Below are 16,974 nucleotides of genomic sequence, written 5' to 3'. Positions count from 1 at the left end.
CCGCATCAGTTACAAATAAATGCAAACCAGTATTATACATTTAAGTCATATAACACGTATACTGTTGTTTTTTTTTTCAAATGGAATCATTAACAGATTACAACAAAATTATTACGGTAACTAAATGTTCAATAGCATTACTAACATGTTTTGCCAAACTAGAGAATTCTGTATTGCATTTTTTATATCTGTTAACAAAAGAGCTTTTCTTTGAGCTCGTAGTGATGTTTTATCAAGTTACAAGCGTTTAGCTTACATTTCATACAAATTATGTTGTTCGTTGTATAACCCTTTAAAAATATAAATGAGTCAATTATAAAGTGTTAATTTTAATTGAATATTTTTCTTATATGCATTTGTTCAAATCACGAATATCAAAATTATATTTTTATAACATCACAGCTGTGATACTGTTAAATGTATAGAACTGGCCCCAATTACTCGAAAAATCTTTAGCCTGATCAGCCATAGTATCTTATTTCATTTAACCAAATAATTCAACATCAACTTAAATTAAACAAAATAAATGTAAGGAATATTGTGATTGGCTTAAAGATAATGAGGATATAATTCGATTTTGCAAATCATAGTGTGAAATTCAAATTAATTCCTGTTAAAAGGGACTATACGATTTGTCGAGAAACTGGGTGGGCCTTGCATATCTTTTTCATAGAATAAAATACAAGACATCAACTATGACCATGCCAAACTGATTCAATGTTTAGTTTTACATTTTCAAAATCAAGGTGCAGGAACAAAACAACAAAGTGGCAAAAAAAATCAGATCTCATATCTTAACAACAAAATGATCCCAATAGCAGACTTCACTAAAAGTCATCATATACATTTGCAGTTAAACACGTTAGCCTCTCCAAGTTTTGACATGATAGCAGATTTTACCAATGAAAATCATCATACACATATGCAGGTTTATACATTTCAACAAGTAAATCCCGAAGCAGGCTTTCTAAAAACCGATCATTTGCCGGCCTGGACCGATTTTGACTTTGACGGACCGATTTCAGTAACAGCAAATGGCTAAAAAATTGGTCCGTAAATTAAAATTTGAAATCGGTGTAGTGGTTTTTTATTCAGCCCGGACTGATTAAGACTTCACACATTTCGAAGACCTGAGACTCCTAGTGTAGAATAGTTTTTACCTAGATTATTAGTATGCTAGTTATCAACCTCCAGCATAATTGTTTGCTTAATTTTGATTTAGATATATGTTGCTCAACGCACTCTTAAAGTAAATGTCCTTCCCACCCAGGAATGCTAAACATTGAATAACCTTGGCCTGACTCAAACCAATTAACAAGTTGCACATACAGTCATATTAAGTTGCAATGCATCATTCAAATATTGCTTGACCCAAACCAATAAACAAGTTGCACAAACATAATAGCCATAATAATTTGCACTGCATCATTTAAATATGGCCAATAAAAAAGTTGCATATATGTAACAGTGTCACAGATGATCATAACAACTTGCTCTGAATCAAATATGTAAAATCTAGGATACATGTAGAAACAATTTGTCAACCTTTTAGCAATTATTGTACATCTGGATCATCAAAAGACGCACAAAACACGTTAAATGTTAAGGACTCTAACATGTTTAAACATAATTTATTGCAAAACAATACATTAGCTGACTGTGTCTTTCTAAACTATTTCAGTGTTTTCCCTTAAGCATATCATTCCTTAAAAAAACTTTATACAAAATAATGAACGCATCACAACATGGTTGCTCGAGGGCACGTGCTACACCAATCAACCATGAGCGCGATCAGTGAGTACCCATGCAACTCGGACGGTAACGAGCACACAACCGAATGAGAAGAATGATAAATAGAACTTCTGTTGTAATCCCCATGTAAACAATAGTAAAATTATCCGCATTGCTGTTTGAAATATTCAAGGGCTTTTACCAAATGCATTTAACAAATAAAACACTTGACGGTGTGTGTACAAGATGCTATAATTTTATTACAGAATTGGAGTTTTACATAAACACTTAATATGATTAAACTCAGATTCGGATTTTTTCACACGCGAGTTAAAAACACAATAACATGAACATAACAGAAATGAAACAATACAATGATTTATACAGGGCCATGCCCCGTGGTCAAAATTTCGAATATAAACAATAAAAGGGGAATAAGGTATGGACCGAAACCACACGGTCGTAAAAATCTACAAATAGACGACTAATGCATCAAAATTTGATCGGTGAATATCGCACTGGAACAATCAGTAAACACGAGTTTACTGGAACATGAGTTAACTGGAGGTGAAACCAGTTTCACACGTCGATCTTGTCTAAGAATATGATTCTACAAACATACCTTGGAAAAAAAAACCCGCTGAACAAATTGAGTTTAAACTGATTAATTTCCTTATTTCTTGACCTGGAAGTCTTTATTTCCGTTTTTAAAACTATGAAATATGTTGTCTCCTATTAATGATAGCAAATATTTTAATCAGAATATATTCACAGTTAAAGTATTGATTTTGTTCACTTTAGACATTCGTGTGACCATTCGATAGAAGCGTAAACTAAGGTACAATGTAAGTTTCCTAAGGGGCGGACCAGGATTTGACATTCGCGAAGGCACTACGAGTCAAAAATGAGGACAAACAGCCCCAAAGGATCCAGAAATATATATAGTCTCCAAACATGGGACTTGTACTTAAGTTTGAGCATACTGTTTCTTTTTAAGTTTGCGTCGACCCGTATTCGACTGGGTAGAGAACGGGTTTGCGTAAACTGATTCAACGGGCAATCCGGATCCGCTAGTGGTTCTGATTGAATGATCTTATAGACATTCAAATAAAATTAAGTCCATATTACAAAATAAAAAAAAAACAAGAGCTACCACAGAAGTGATAAATACTCACGCCGCCTTTACACAGTATGATAGTACATATACTTGACTAAGACAAATATTTGATACTAAATTCATAATGTAATTATAAGTTTGAAGATAATAACAAAGCTATTAATTTTTATTTGACACATTATCAACCTCAAATTTTCAACATAAGAGGGATTTTAATTCCGCCGATATGCTATACTTATATCTCTGATAAGCTCTTAATTCAGAAATTGATAAAGATCAAAGAACAAAACTCGCGCAGAGACCTTGACCCAGCAATGCGATTGACATTGACCTTCACCTTGAAGTAAAAGAACTCAAGTGTTGTCTTACAGTGGTCACTAATTGAAAGTTTAATTCAAATCGCATGCTTGTCTTAAGCGAATGACAAAGTTTTGGACGGGAGACGAAAGCGGGTCGGACGGATAAAAGCCACGAGTGCGATTCATATCTTGTCCTACTTAAGATGGTCAAGCGTATGCACATGTAGATTTTACAATTGTAATTGCCGCGGGATATTCGGGATGGATGCAGATCCCCGGAAAGAAGGCACCCCAGGCTTAAGGATCAGCTTCTGGTATCACGTTCTGCATACCTTGGCAGACGATTGGAAGAACATCCTTCCTAATGTATTAAGTCCCGTCTGCAAAGAGTTGCGCAGTGGTCGGTCTTATTTGGTAGGCTAAATATGTCTTCTAAATAATATAATTTTCTATAGAACAAGCATAAGGGAAATAGACACTTAAATGTACCATAGGATTCATATGGATTAACGGAGGTGCTAAAACTTTAACATATGCCTTTAAAACCAGATTTTGTTATCGAATAATCATTACTTCAATCGGCAATAAATAGCGGACCATGATAAACCGGAATTTATCATCTGATCTTATTGATCACGCAGCCCGGTATCAACATAACCCGGGCACCGGATACCGGGTTTGAGCACCAACCATGATAACCTTCCTTATTTCTTATCAAGGAAGTTACTACTTTCGTTTTTGAAGACGCCTGAAATTCGTTGACTATCCAAACTGCAACTATTTAAATCATACAACCACATGTGGAAGTAATGAGTTGTGTTCTTAGGATATTCGAGTAACTATCGGAAAGGACTTTCTTCAACAGTAAACAAAAGTAAGTATAAAATAGTTTGTTTTTTTCGGGTGGTGATTAAACCCGGTACCCGGTATCGATATTGGGAAAATCCGGTATCTCAGTTTATGATACCTCATTATGTCGATATCGGGTGTTTCGTCATAGTCGATACTGGTAAATATGATATTCTCTAAAGAAATCCCGGTATCGATAGGCCCGATATCAATGTCCAAAATAACCAACTATGACTTTGAATATCTTAAAAACAACAGAAAAGAGAGTTTGATTTCAAGAATAAAAAATAGTATTGATTAACATGTATTAGTAGGTTGACAGTCACCTTAAAATTACACACTTTTATCAAGCTGTAAATCTTAAATACAATATATTTTATTTCAATAGTAATTGTCTTTTAATTCTAGTGTGATATTTGGGAAAAAGATTTGGAAAGACATAATTCATTTTAATGAACACCCAGTGTGTATTGATCTTTAAAAGTTAAAAGTGTAATAGGTCTTATATGTATGCACAATCGTATACAATAAATTTGCAATTCTGTTGTCTACATGCTTTAAAAACATGACTTTGCTGGTGTATGTGTTACTATGGCAATGGGCTTATAATGCTTAGATCAAAATAAATAGACTGCTCTGGTCTGATTTCAAATATAACAGCTACAAACATGCCTCTCTGAGAAATTTTTTGTTCATTCCAAACATGAGGAAATTATAAGTACAGTGAAACGGTTGAGAATGTATATATCTTATAATATTTTAACTTCAGGTATATCCGGCATGATAACTCCCCGCTGTGCATCCCTTGTTTATTGCACTTATCTCACAGCATGTGGTCATTTTCCTGTGTATCTGTTAATTGGTACATGGCCTTTTAAAGTTGACACTTTCAGAGTAGATAATCTCATTGTCCGACTTATATATATCAAATTATTGTATAAACAATATATATAACTAAATGAATTAATCAGAGTTATAAACAAATACGAGTAAATATTTTAACACTCGTAAGTGATTTGATATTAATAAATACACAGTTATGATTTGACGTTTACGGGCTCTGAAGTAATCAATACTGACCCATGAAAGAACATGTCATAAAAGACTTATCAAAGGGCTAATTGGTGTATCTTATTGCTGCCTTAAACCCTATGGCATTTGTGGTCTCATTCAAAAATGTTGTTCTGAAAATTACTTCACAACATGCCTTGTTTTCGATGCACAAATTTCTCCCTAAATATACGAATACATCAAGAAATGAAATATTGTGTAAATCGTGTGATTGTACATAATTGTAAGAGAACACTTTCTCTTTTAGTATTTCCAAAATACATAAAACTCAAAGCAACATATTTTGTAATGAATAAAAATGACACTTATATCATATCACATTCTTTATAATATTAGCATTAGCTAAGTGCTAACTGCTATAATGTTAAAAACAATTCGGTGTAGCATAATATTTTATTAAAACATTTTCTTCAGATTTAAAAAGAAATCAGAACTTTCTATTATAAAGTGGTATGTATGCAAAATAAATATTGCTATAAACATTTTATTGTTTGATGCAATTTAAGAATGGAATGAACATCCCGACACTGGCGCTCACACATTCATTAATTGGCAACACGTGTGACACGTGTCATAAAGGGGCTTTATTTCACCATCAGTTTTGGTTAGAGTAACTTGAAAATGACACAGTTTATGATTCCGGGTTATGTTGGTACCGGGTTTTACGTCACAGTCAGTACCCGGTAATATATAATACTCTCTTCAGAAATCCCGGTATCGATAGGCCCGGTATCAATGTCACTGGACTTAGAAAGACTTTCATTTATTCCGACATTTTTGTTTCCATGTTGCCAACAGTTTGCCGTTCCAAAAAAGCTTACAAGGAATCCTGGCCTTTGTATGGACTAAGTTTTAGGGCAGGTTTAAGTTTTAGTCCAAGTTGGGATTTTCACTTATAAGTCCAATACCATTCATTCAATTGACTTAATACTACACACAGTTGTTCAGTGCCATTACATAAGGAGGTAAGATAACTCCATGGGCCGTATTCAAAAAGCATCTTAATAATATTTTTCAACTAAGTGAAAAATTGCCACTTTTTCTAATTTGAATTTTAAGAAAACGAACAATGTTTGTACAACAAAAATATGAAAATAAGCAAGAAAATGGTCTCAACAATATATGCATATGAATAAATCTGATGAAAAGTAGCGGGTATTTAAAATAATCTTTGTCAAAAGTTACGAATTTCTCACTAAATTGAAAATATTAACTAAGATGCTTATTGAATTAACTTAATACTTCACACAGAGGCTCAGAGCCATCACATAATGAGGTTAGATAACTCCATATTATCTTTTATTCAAATTATGGCCCCTGATTGACTATGGAACTTAGGTTAAAGTTTTAGGGCAGGTTGGGATATCTATTTATAACATCTATACCTTAATTTAATTGACTTAATACTTCACACAATTGTTCAGGACCATCAAACAATGAGGTTACATTATACCATATTATCCTTAATACAAGTAATAGCCCCTGCTTGACTTCGGTTAAAGTTTTAGGTCAAGTTAAAGTTTAGGGCAAGTTGGGATTTTAATAAAAAAAACTTCTACACCTTTCATTCAATGCACTTAATAAAATTCAAAATTATTGACGACCATCTTACAACAAGAAACATAACTCCATTTTAACTCTAAATACAAATTATGGCCCTTGAATTATTATTTTTTTTTTTTAAATTTTATTGTAATTTCCTTCTAAGAACACATGTTTATATTCTTAACCACATTTACATTAAGTGAAAACGAGGTATTTGAATGTCTTGCGTCATTGTTCGGGCGGGCTGGCTGGAGGGTAGCATCAAAGGCATCTTATGTATCGAACAATTTTAGATAGGGTTGACATAAAAAGACGAAACTTGGTATATACGAAGATACCTTTTATGAGAATGCTTTTGAGGCCCCTACGATTAAGGTCAATGTAACTTTTTATAGAAAAAGGGTTGGTATTGAATTACTTAAGTAAAGGTCTACATATTGTGACCAAACATGGTGTATAGGAAGAGTTTATAGAGACTTTTTCTGAGATTGTGTTTTGGGCCCCGAGATCTCTGGTCTAGGTCAAGGTCACTGTTGTTAAAAAAGAAACATGGTAAGTACTGAATAACTCAAGTAAGGGTTGACAACGTGTGACCAAACTTGGTATATAGGACAGGTTTATGCAGAGCTTTCATGGTTTGCCTTTTGGGACCCTAGGGTCAAGGTCACTGTTACCAAAAATAGATTACAGTTTCAGTTATGTGGCCAAACATGATATGTAGGAAGAGTGTATGGAGGATTTTTATGAGATTGTGTTTGGGCCCTTAGAATCATGGTCACTGTTACAAAGAAATAGAAGAAAGCAGTTGAAACTGAACCTCTTCTGTCAATCATTAAAAACCTGGTTTTGTCACATCGCGATTCTTGTTTACATATTACATCGTTATTGTATTCACTTCTAAGTTAAAGCGGCGTAGTTGAGCGCGCTGTCTTACGACAGCTCTTTTTAGTGTTTCCAGGAGGTCTCAAACCAAACTTTTAGCTACCTTCAATTTGAAATGGTGCATTCTTGTGTGATGTTCGCACATTTTCTTCAATAGATTTCAACTATGGTTATTTGTAGAAATTAATTGTGGGGGGTGGTGCCAGGTTGACGGCAAAATTCACCAGCACATTATGGGTAGGGTAGCACCGGGCGCATGCTCACTTAATTTGTTTTCTCTTTTATTTCAATATAGCAGAAGAAGGTAATTAAATTGGCAAAAAATGCATCATTGCGGCTTTCAAATTTAAAAACTTTCTGTGGGGACTACCCCCACCTCCCCTGTAAACAATTTAATTTAAATAATTTTCGGTTCTGGGGGAGTCGCGCATGTCAAAATATTACGTTCCTTTGTTTTCCCCCTCGATTATCAACTCCTGGGTCCGCTCCTGTAAATCGTTTTGAACTTCGTAAACCGAGTGTATATTTGACAATCACATTATGATTTCAGACTCAAGATGGATGCAGTCTCAGGGAAAAAGGCACCCGAGGGAACTGGATCTGACCACACATTCTGCCAGACATGTGCGTACGATGGCAAGGACATCCCTCCTGATGCCTTCTGTACCGTCTGCAAGGAGTTCCTGTGTTCCAACTGTGCCAGAGTACACAAGAACATGACGTTTACCAAAAGCCACCCTCTTCAGAACAAGAGTACCATGCCTTCTTCACTCCAACCAGAGAGTGAGAATAAGCATTTTACGGAAACATGTCAACGCCATGCCGAAGAGTTCATAAAATACTTTTGTCCCAATCACGAGACACTTCTGTGTAGAGACTGCTTGGCTGAGAAAGAACACAGCTCATGCACTATTGAAAGGATTTCTCAAGTTGCAAAGCGGTACAAGGAGGGCCCAAAATACAACGGTCTGAAGGCAGGACTTGTCCAGGTGGTCAATGACATCGGCAACCTTTCGGACAACATACAAGCGAGCATGAAATATATTGATGAAGAGTGCTTTACAAATATCAATGCGCTTCGAAAGTTCAGGAATGAAATCAACCAATACCTGGATAAGAGGGAACAAGAGTTACTGGAAGAAATTGAGCAGAAGAAACAAAAATCACAAAGCCTGTTGAGTGAACTAAAATCAAATTGCCAAGACATACAAGCTGCCACTGAGAAGCTCAAGGCTGAGCTACAAGACAAGGAGGTCAACAGTAACCAGTTGTTTATATCTGGAACAAGGGCAATTAAGGAGTTAGTCGGTTTTCAGTCAGCCCTTAAAGACATCAGAGGTAAAAAAAGTGTGTCATACTTCAAGTTCACAAGGGACCCCACCACAAAACAGCTGCTGGCTTCATGCACAGCAATTGGCAGAGTGGATCAGGTGGCGTTAGATTTGGCAGACCATCTGGCATCAGATTTGGCAGACCAAGTGGCGTCAGATTTGGCAGACCAGTTGGCGTTAAATTTGGCAGACCAGCAGACAAAACCTCAGGTGTCAGGTAAGCAACCAAAGCAGTTATATTACAATTAGGTTTCATGTTTTATTTAAATCTTTTATTTTACGCCATGTGACTTTATTGCCCTCCATTCTCCATGTCACTTGGGATTCGTATAATTTCCTTTAAAACACAAGTTAATCCAGAATCGGAAGCGTGTGCTTGAACGTGTGCGTGTTCATGTGTGTTGTGCCTGTGAGCGTTCTATGTGTTCGGTTTAGTATTGAATTAATTATCTGCAGTGTAAAGTACACAGCGTATGTCTTGGTATGACCTCAAAATGCGTTGTTTTCAAACATTGCATCAATTCACTTTATTTCACTTTTTCAGACTATTTTAAGACGGCATTAACATTTATTAATGGTACAGCGTTGTCATCATAGGTAGCAGTATCGGTAAAAGATTATTTCATATATTTATATCTTTTATTAAAAGATATCTGTATTATATTATAGCTTGCATAGGCGGCAGTTCCAGTCACATATTTATTATATTTGTTATATATATATATATTAGTGATTGCAACGAGTACCCGAGTACTCGAGTACTAGATCAATCATCAGAGTAACCGAGTACCAAATCACTGCTCGAGTACTTTTTTTTATAAAACTCACCAAATACACGATTTACAGACTTAAGTTTAAGATCTGACGCGTTTCCAAGACGATAATTTACGTTACCTCTAAACCCCACTGTGTATACAATTGACCCTAATAAATTAATTATATATGTATGCCTTACAACTTCAATCACTGTACACTTCTCTTCTTACTGATACTGCCCACTTTGTTTACATCGTTTACTTCTGATGTTGATACCGCCCTCAATGGTTACACTATTGCAACACTGTTTACTGTTTGGACTTGCATTGTCCCCTCTGGTTACACTGTATTCTTCTTTGGTTGATACTGCCTCATACACTTTATACTTCTCTGACAGATACTATTCCCTTTGGTCACACCATATTCTTCTATTATAAAATCTTTCCCAAGTGGTTACACCGTATACTTCTCTGACTGATACTTATAGTTTTCTGATTGATAATTTCTCCTGTGATTACACCGTATACTTCTCTGACTGATACTTATAGTTTTCTGATTGATAATTTCTCCTGTGATTACACCGTATACTTCTCTGACTGATACTTATAGTTTTCTGATTGATAATTTCTCCTGTGATTACACCGTATACTTCTCTGACTGATACTAAATCCTATGGCTACACCATTTTCTTATCTGATAAAAACTATCCACAGTGGTTACACCTTATACTTCTCTGACTGATACTATCTCATGTGGTTACACCTTATACTTCTCTGACTGATACTATCCCCTGTAGTTACACTTTATACTTCTCTGACTGATACTATCTCATGTGGTTACACCGTATACTACTCTGATTGATACTATATCCTGTGGTTACACCGTATTCTTCTCTGACTGATACTGTCTCCTGTGGTTACACCGTTAACTTCCCTGACGGACACTATATCCTGTGGTTACACCGTTTACTTCCCTGACTGACACTATATCCTGTGGTTACACCGTATACTTTTCTGACTGACACTATCTCCTGTGGTTAATACCGTATACTTCCCTGACTGATACCAACCCCCATGGTTACCCCGATTTTTTCTCTGACTGATACTGCCGCCAATTGTTACACCGTATTCTTTTCAGACTGATTCTGCCCCAGTGGTAACATTTTATACTCTCTGGGTGATACAACCCCCTATGGTCACACCGTATACTTTTCTGACTGGTACTGCCCCCTATGGTTACACCGTACTCTTCGCCGACTGATGATGCCCCTGTGGTAACACTTTATACTTATCTGATAGATACTAACACCTATGGTCACACCATATACTTCCTTTGACTGATACTGCCCCTATGGTTACACCGTATACTTCTCTGACTGATACTGCCCCTATGGTTACACCGTATAGTTTTCTGACTGATACTGCCCCCTATGGTTACACCGTGTACTTCACTGATTGTCACTGTCTCATATTGTTACACCGTACACTCCCTGGCTGATACTACCCCCTATGCTGGATGTTTCTTTATAACAATAACTTTAGGACTTGTTTGTGATTAGTATCGAAACAAGGGAGGCACAAAGTAGTTTATTGTCAGTGTGATCACTACTTGAGTGTTATGACAAAGCAGCTGATAATCATTAAAAAATAACGGGCGAAAATAAGAAGGGCGGGTAACCGGAAACAAACTGGGTGTTTTACATTTTATTGGGTGTTTCACAAACTATGACACCAATATTTTGCTAAGTATTTACTGTAATAATCCTTTGATTTCATTCAAATTTAAAGGTGTTTAAATACATATTGTTATTCAAAATAAAGGATTAATCCAAACACACTTTTAAGTATGATTGTTCTAATATCATTTGAGATAACATAATTTTTATCACCAAAACTGAGTTATAAGTTTCAAAAATATGAAATACACAAAACGCGACAAGTGTAGTTAATTATATGAATTATGTCCATACAATTTACTAATTGTTTAGATTTGCAAACAATCCCAGAAAATTTATTTTAAAGCTTCAAGTATCTCTTTGTGTACATGCCCATTTTTATATTGTTTCATACATGAACGTTCCATCAAGGTCATGAACACATCTTTAGATACATCTGTTCACTATGAACATATCTAAGTTTGCTTAATATTAAATACCTGCGAAGTAGACATAAATAAACCTTTTTTTCAAGTTGTTGTTCATGAAAAGTTTTATTTCGATATTTCAGCCTTAAACCAAGGCCGTGCAGACCTAAGACAGTACCAGTTTAGCAAGCTGTCTGGCATTCCAGTGAAGACGGCAGCAGACACTAGTAACTGCTTCCTGACCGGTGTGGCCTTTCTGTCCAGAGACAGGCTCCTACTGGCTGACTTCAAAAATAACTCAGTAAAGCTTGTGGACACTACCAACCAGATGATGTCCCAGGTGAAACTTCCAAGTGGCCCGTGGGGCCTGTGTCTCCTGCCCGGGAACAGGGCAGCCGTCACTCTACCTTTGGTGGAAAAGATACAGTTCGTATCTATTCAGGGAATTGTCACACTACAGGATGTTGTTAAAGTAGATGGAGCATGTCGTGGAATAGATTTCTGTGATGACAACTTGATAGTGTCCTTCCACCAACCAGGTAAGGTGGTGATGATGGACATGACGGGAAAGGTGAAGAAGAGTGTGGACAATGACAGCAGTGGAAAACCTTTGTTTCAGCATCCGTTGAATCTGACAGTGACCAGAGAGAGCCAGACTCCTTCGGTCCTTTATGTCTCAGACTGGGACACCCACACCATAACCAAGCTGAGCATGTCACTAGAGGTGCTCCAGTCGTACCAAGATCCGTTACTGAAATACCCATATGGTCTGGCACCCGTGGGGGACAACCAGCTGCTCGTGTGTGGGAGTATCAGTGATAACATCGTGTTACTGGACACGCTCACAGGCGAGATAACCCAACTGTTTGGGATAAAAGAGGAGATAAAGAACCCATACAGTGTGGCTTACTGTTCACAGAAGAAGACGATGTTTGTCACCTGCAGTCCATCGGGTAGACCTGAATTGGAGAATTTCGTGAAAGTCTTCAAAGTTGCGTAACAATTGCATTAACTTTAACATAAATTGATGTCAGTTTAAAAATATGTTATGTGTCTTTATGAAAAGGCATATGTTTTTCAGTGTTACTAAAAGAGTTAATTCGGCATAAATTGTATTATAATCTAAGGACCTTTTCTTTAATTCTAATCAATGTGGAACAGATAAAATAATTGTAATATTGTTATCTTAGCTATGCAAACAAAACATGCTTGGTTACCTTCTAAAATATTCTTAAATATCAATGCATATATTTAGTTATACGAGGGATGATCAATAATTACGTAGACTGGTCCCATATTTTTTTCATACTACTTGCAACATATTAGAATTTGTACCATTTAAAAGAGGAAACATTTTTCTTTGACTGCCTTAATTAGAATAGCATGAATATCCTAGTGCGAAAAAAAATGATATAATGCATCCATAGTAACGCGCTACTGGCCCAGGTGAAGTTTTGTCGTACGTATGCTGAATTAAAAACATCATGAAATAAATATCAGCTGCAGAAATCCGCGTTTCTGTTTGACGAGGTTTCCGTGACGTCATCTGAAAATATGACGTCATTCGACCGTTACATATTTAAATAAACAACATCTGCACACAGCATTCTAACCACCGAATTAAACATGCGGAAAGTATTTAGCAGTATTTATTTCTCTTGTACAATGATTTTTAATTTACAATAGCATAATAACACTTTAATATTGGATCGATTGGGGAATATTCAAATTGCTGCAAATTATTGTGATGAACACTAAAATGTTATCAATTGTTCAAAATCACATTTTGTTATTTTGATTGCCGATGTGTATGCATTTGTAGGTGCACGCGCGCTTGGTGCCACGCATCCTGACCGACATCGAGAGAGACAGGTGCATGAAGGAGTCACGACTAATGAGACCTGGCTATATCTGAGAGACTCAGAGATCCAGAGACCAAGGCACAGTCGGTTGTATGGAAGAGAGGTGGGTCACCGCCACCTGAGAAAGCCCGAGTTTCACGTACCGCCGGTTAACAGATGTACATGATGTTTGCGGATTGTCGGGGAATGATCCTGTGTCACGCGGTGTCTGTTGGGAGAACGGAAAACGCGGAGTATTATTCGAAGGTAATATTATTTAAAGTAAATAACAACAATTTTCCATCAGATGAAGTTCAGTTATTTTTACTTTGCATATTACATATTGTAAAACCTGTTCAATATATCAACATTGGTGTAAATTCATTCGCGCAAATTGTTGAATCATAATAGAGATACTCTTATTTATCTTTTAGTTGTCAAACACCAGTCATGAATATAAACGCAAAGTAATTAGCACACTCCTAACTATAATGTGGCATTATGACTCTTAAAACTTTTTTAACATTGTGAACAGGTGCTCGGCCGTGATCTCATCCGGGCGCTTAGAAAGATGAGGAGAGACATCCCTGTTGATCATTTCATCCTCCATCAGGATAATGCCCAACCTCATACTGCGGCCACCACTCAGATTGATATTAGCGTCCAAGGTATAGAGGTTCTTCCACATCCGCCGTACACACCTGACCTGGCCCTGTTTGTCTTTCTATTTTCCTGGAGTTGAAGTCTCACCTCAAAGGTCGCCGATTTGAAAGTTTACGGGACCTACTATCGGCTGCAGACGCATTGATACACCAGTAACCAGCAGATTACTATCGGGATATCATCTTCAACAAATGGCCAAAGAGACACGAACGCTGCTTACAATGGTCTTTGAGAGTAAGTGAGATCACACCAGACGTATCTTGAACAACTTCAGGATAGGCGACGTCGTTGATGATCTCGAACTGATCGCGACGCGAACCGACAGCGCGATAGTGTGCGTCTTCAAGTAGCCGTGATTTGGAGTAGACATTTCTGATATTTACAGACGCAGTTGTGGATAGAACGACGTTTTTGTCTATGTACTTTTATTAATGCAAGTCTTATACTAGTAATGATATAGAGACAGTCTACGTATTAATTGATCATCTCTCGTATGTCACCAATTCATGCTGTTGTCAAGAACCTATAAGTATAAATGACGTTTATATGATGACGTGTGTACATGGATAAATGTTACCAATATGAGGACAATGGATAATTGTAGTATTAGTTTACTTTAACTCACATATTATCCTGAATAGTTTTTGTGCTGTATTTTCCTAAAAGCCATAATTGTATGGCTTGTTTGCAATTCGTCTTGAGGAACAATGCAGCAGTTGTTGAACACAGAAATGGGACTCAGTTTCTGGTTAAAACGAGTTTAAGTTGTTATATATGGACTATACATTTGTTGATTTTATTCAAATACATGATAAATGTTGTAAGTTTGACTTAACACGTTGGGATAAAACAGAAAATTTCTTTCCGAATATGTAGTCAATTACCTGTGGTTTCAACTTGTTTGTATTTTAATTATATATTTCGGTTTCGTTGTTCAGTGTTACAATAGAAACACCTTAAAGCGACGAAAATCCGGTTTTCAAGATTTGTGTAATGAGATGAAAAGGACAAATTAAATAGAAAATAAATATATAGATGGATAAGGGAAATCATAAAAGGTAGATATGCTTCCTTAAGTTAAAATAAAAGCCCATTGGTGAAAACTCTAGCGCTTCTTATTTTACACTAACTGCATGTTAGTTATCAATAGTTCAATTTAACCTAATCCAATACAAATGATTGAAATGAAAGCCTCTTAAGAAATTACGGTATAAGCTAGTTCAGTATTATAGCGGTAGCAGATACATCCATCATTGACAGAACAAAAGAATAAACAACCGCATCAAAAATATCTGTCAAGGATAATATGAATGTAAAAATTACCAACATCAGACGCACATGTTTAAAACGTGCTTCCTGGATCATACATTCTTGCCCACCGAACGTGTGTTTCCGGTCATGTGACCAGTGCTGGAAAAACCCATCTTACATACCCCATGTAAGATGAGTCACGCGCAACAACGCGCCACTTCTTATTTCATTTATTGTATGGTTTATGAACAGTATTTTATGCCATTTCAATAAAGCGCAATCAAAATATATATGTTTGCAAGACTTAATTAATTAACGGACAGACTAATTAAAATTGAACATAAATAATCGTTAAAAACGCTATTTTAGTTATTCAAAATTACTGCGCTATATGACGTCGGTAAACAACATCGCTCGCGCATTTTGGTGTAACTGTACAAAAGTTCGTTTTCTACGTCAATTTTCCCACAAATTTTTTATTTTAGGTATTCAAGCAAAAATATTAATCATGTGTTTCCGGTCCGGATCGAAAAATCCGACCCTCGGGCACGCTGGGTGACCGGTAACTCGGCAAGGCTCGTTACCGGCTTACAAGCGTGCCCTCGGGTCGGATTTTTCTATCCGTACCGGAAACACATGATAGATACTTATAAACCCGGTCAATTCCTAATTTGTCGAAATTTCTTAAGCGTAATTCAACCTTCAGTCCTTTATTTCATTAAGCAAAGTTTTGCAGTGAAAAGAAAATAGAAAATGTAAGCAATTGAGCTTTTACGTGGTATTAAATCATACATTGGCTAAATAATGATGTTTTCGTCTATCTATGTCCCTTACTATACAATATACATATTATTTATAACATGCTGTTCTACAAGCTATTTAACGGCACCCTTTGATGTTTTGCATCAATGGTCCACTTGTATTATATTCATCCGTTCTGGCCATGGTTATCGTGCGCTGCTCTTAAGCTCAAACATGTTTACAATATTAAAATATCATAGGCGGTTCCAAAATTTTACATCAGATGGATCGCAATTTTGAGGACCAACGTAGGACGACCGATCTCTTCTCAACAACCGCGAAGTATAAGCTGAGAGGTGCTATTGGGTTTGGAAGACCACCCTCAGGACAATGAGGCTAATATCAATATACAGACGATACTAATGGTGTACAGAAATTGTGTCTGAGCCATTTTCTTGATGAATACTTTAACCATTGTTAAATATTGTAAATATTGAACATTTGAAAAGAAAAATGAAATAATAAATGGCACTAAGATACACTTCAAGTCGTGATAGGACACACGGCTGAGTTAAACCATAATATGGATCAATGGAAGTATTGTATTTTATAAATCCGTTCTGGCAAATGTAAACTAAAGAAAGTGGATCAAGTAGACCCAGCATGTTCCGCCTGTTTTTGAAATCACAAGCCATTCAGCTTCATTCCCCATAAAGATGGAAATAGCCAATGTTCTGAAATTGTATAACAATGCTTTGATTATCGTTATGTGTTAAGAAAAAAAGGCAACAACGAGTAATCGATTTCGAATTGGT

General features: G+C 36.2%; 1 protein-coding gene across 1 annotated transcript; it reads left to right on the top strand.

Moving 5' to 3' along the window:
* Positions 1 to 3,877: 3,877 nt before the first annotated feature.
* On the top strand, positions 3,878 to 15,028 carry LOC128217404 (uncharacterized). The gene is made up of 5 exons (XM_052924543.1): positions 3,878 to 4,021; positions 8,045 to 9,042; positions 11,807 to 12,654; positions 13,486 to 13,771; positions 14,040 to 15,028. Exons 2-4 carry the CDS (start codon positions 8,052 to 8,054, stop codon positions 13,576 to 13,578), a joined length of 1,932 nt encoding a protein of 643 aa, XP_052780503.1. The 5' UTR covers positions 3,878 to 4,021; positions 8,045 to 8,051; the 3' UTR covers positions 13,579 to 13,771; positions 14,040 to 15,028.
* The last annotated feature ends 1,946 nt before the right edge of the window (positions 15,029 to 16,974 follow it).

This window comes from Mya arenaria, chromosome 14 (genome assembly GCF_026914265.1).
Source record: "Mya arenaria isolate MELC-2E11 chromosome 14, ASM2691426v1".
NCBI lineage: Eukaryota > Metazoa > Mollusca > Bivalvia > Myida > Myidae > Mya > Mya arenaria.
Note: the sequence above shows the minus strand (reverse complement) of the source record. Positions and strands in the feature narration are given on the sequence as shown.

Bases quoted from the DNA above. Each gene is read 5' to 3' on its own strand.
- LOC128217404 (XM_052924543.1), top strand. From the start codon at position 8,052: ATGGATGCAGTCTCAGGGAAAAAGGCACCCGAGGGAACTGGATCTGAC. The intron at 9,043-11,806 runs GTAAGCAACCAA...TCGATATTTCAG, and splicing joins GACAAAACCTCAGGTGTCAG to CCTTAAACCAAGGCCGTGCA. The intron at 12,655-13,485 runs GTTGCGTAACAA...ATGCATTTGTAG, and splicing joins ATTTCGTGAAAGTCTTCAAA to GTGCACGCGCGCTTGGTGCC.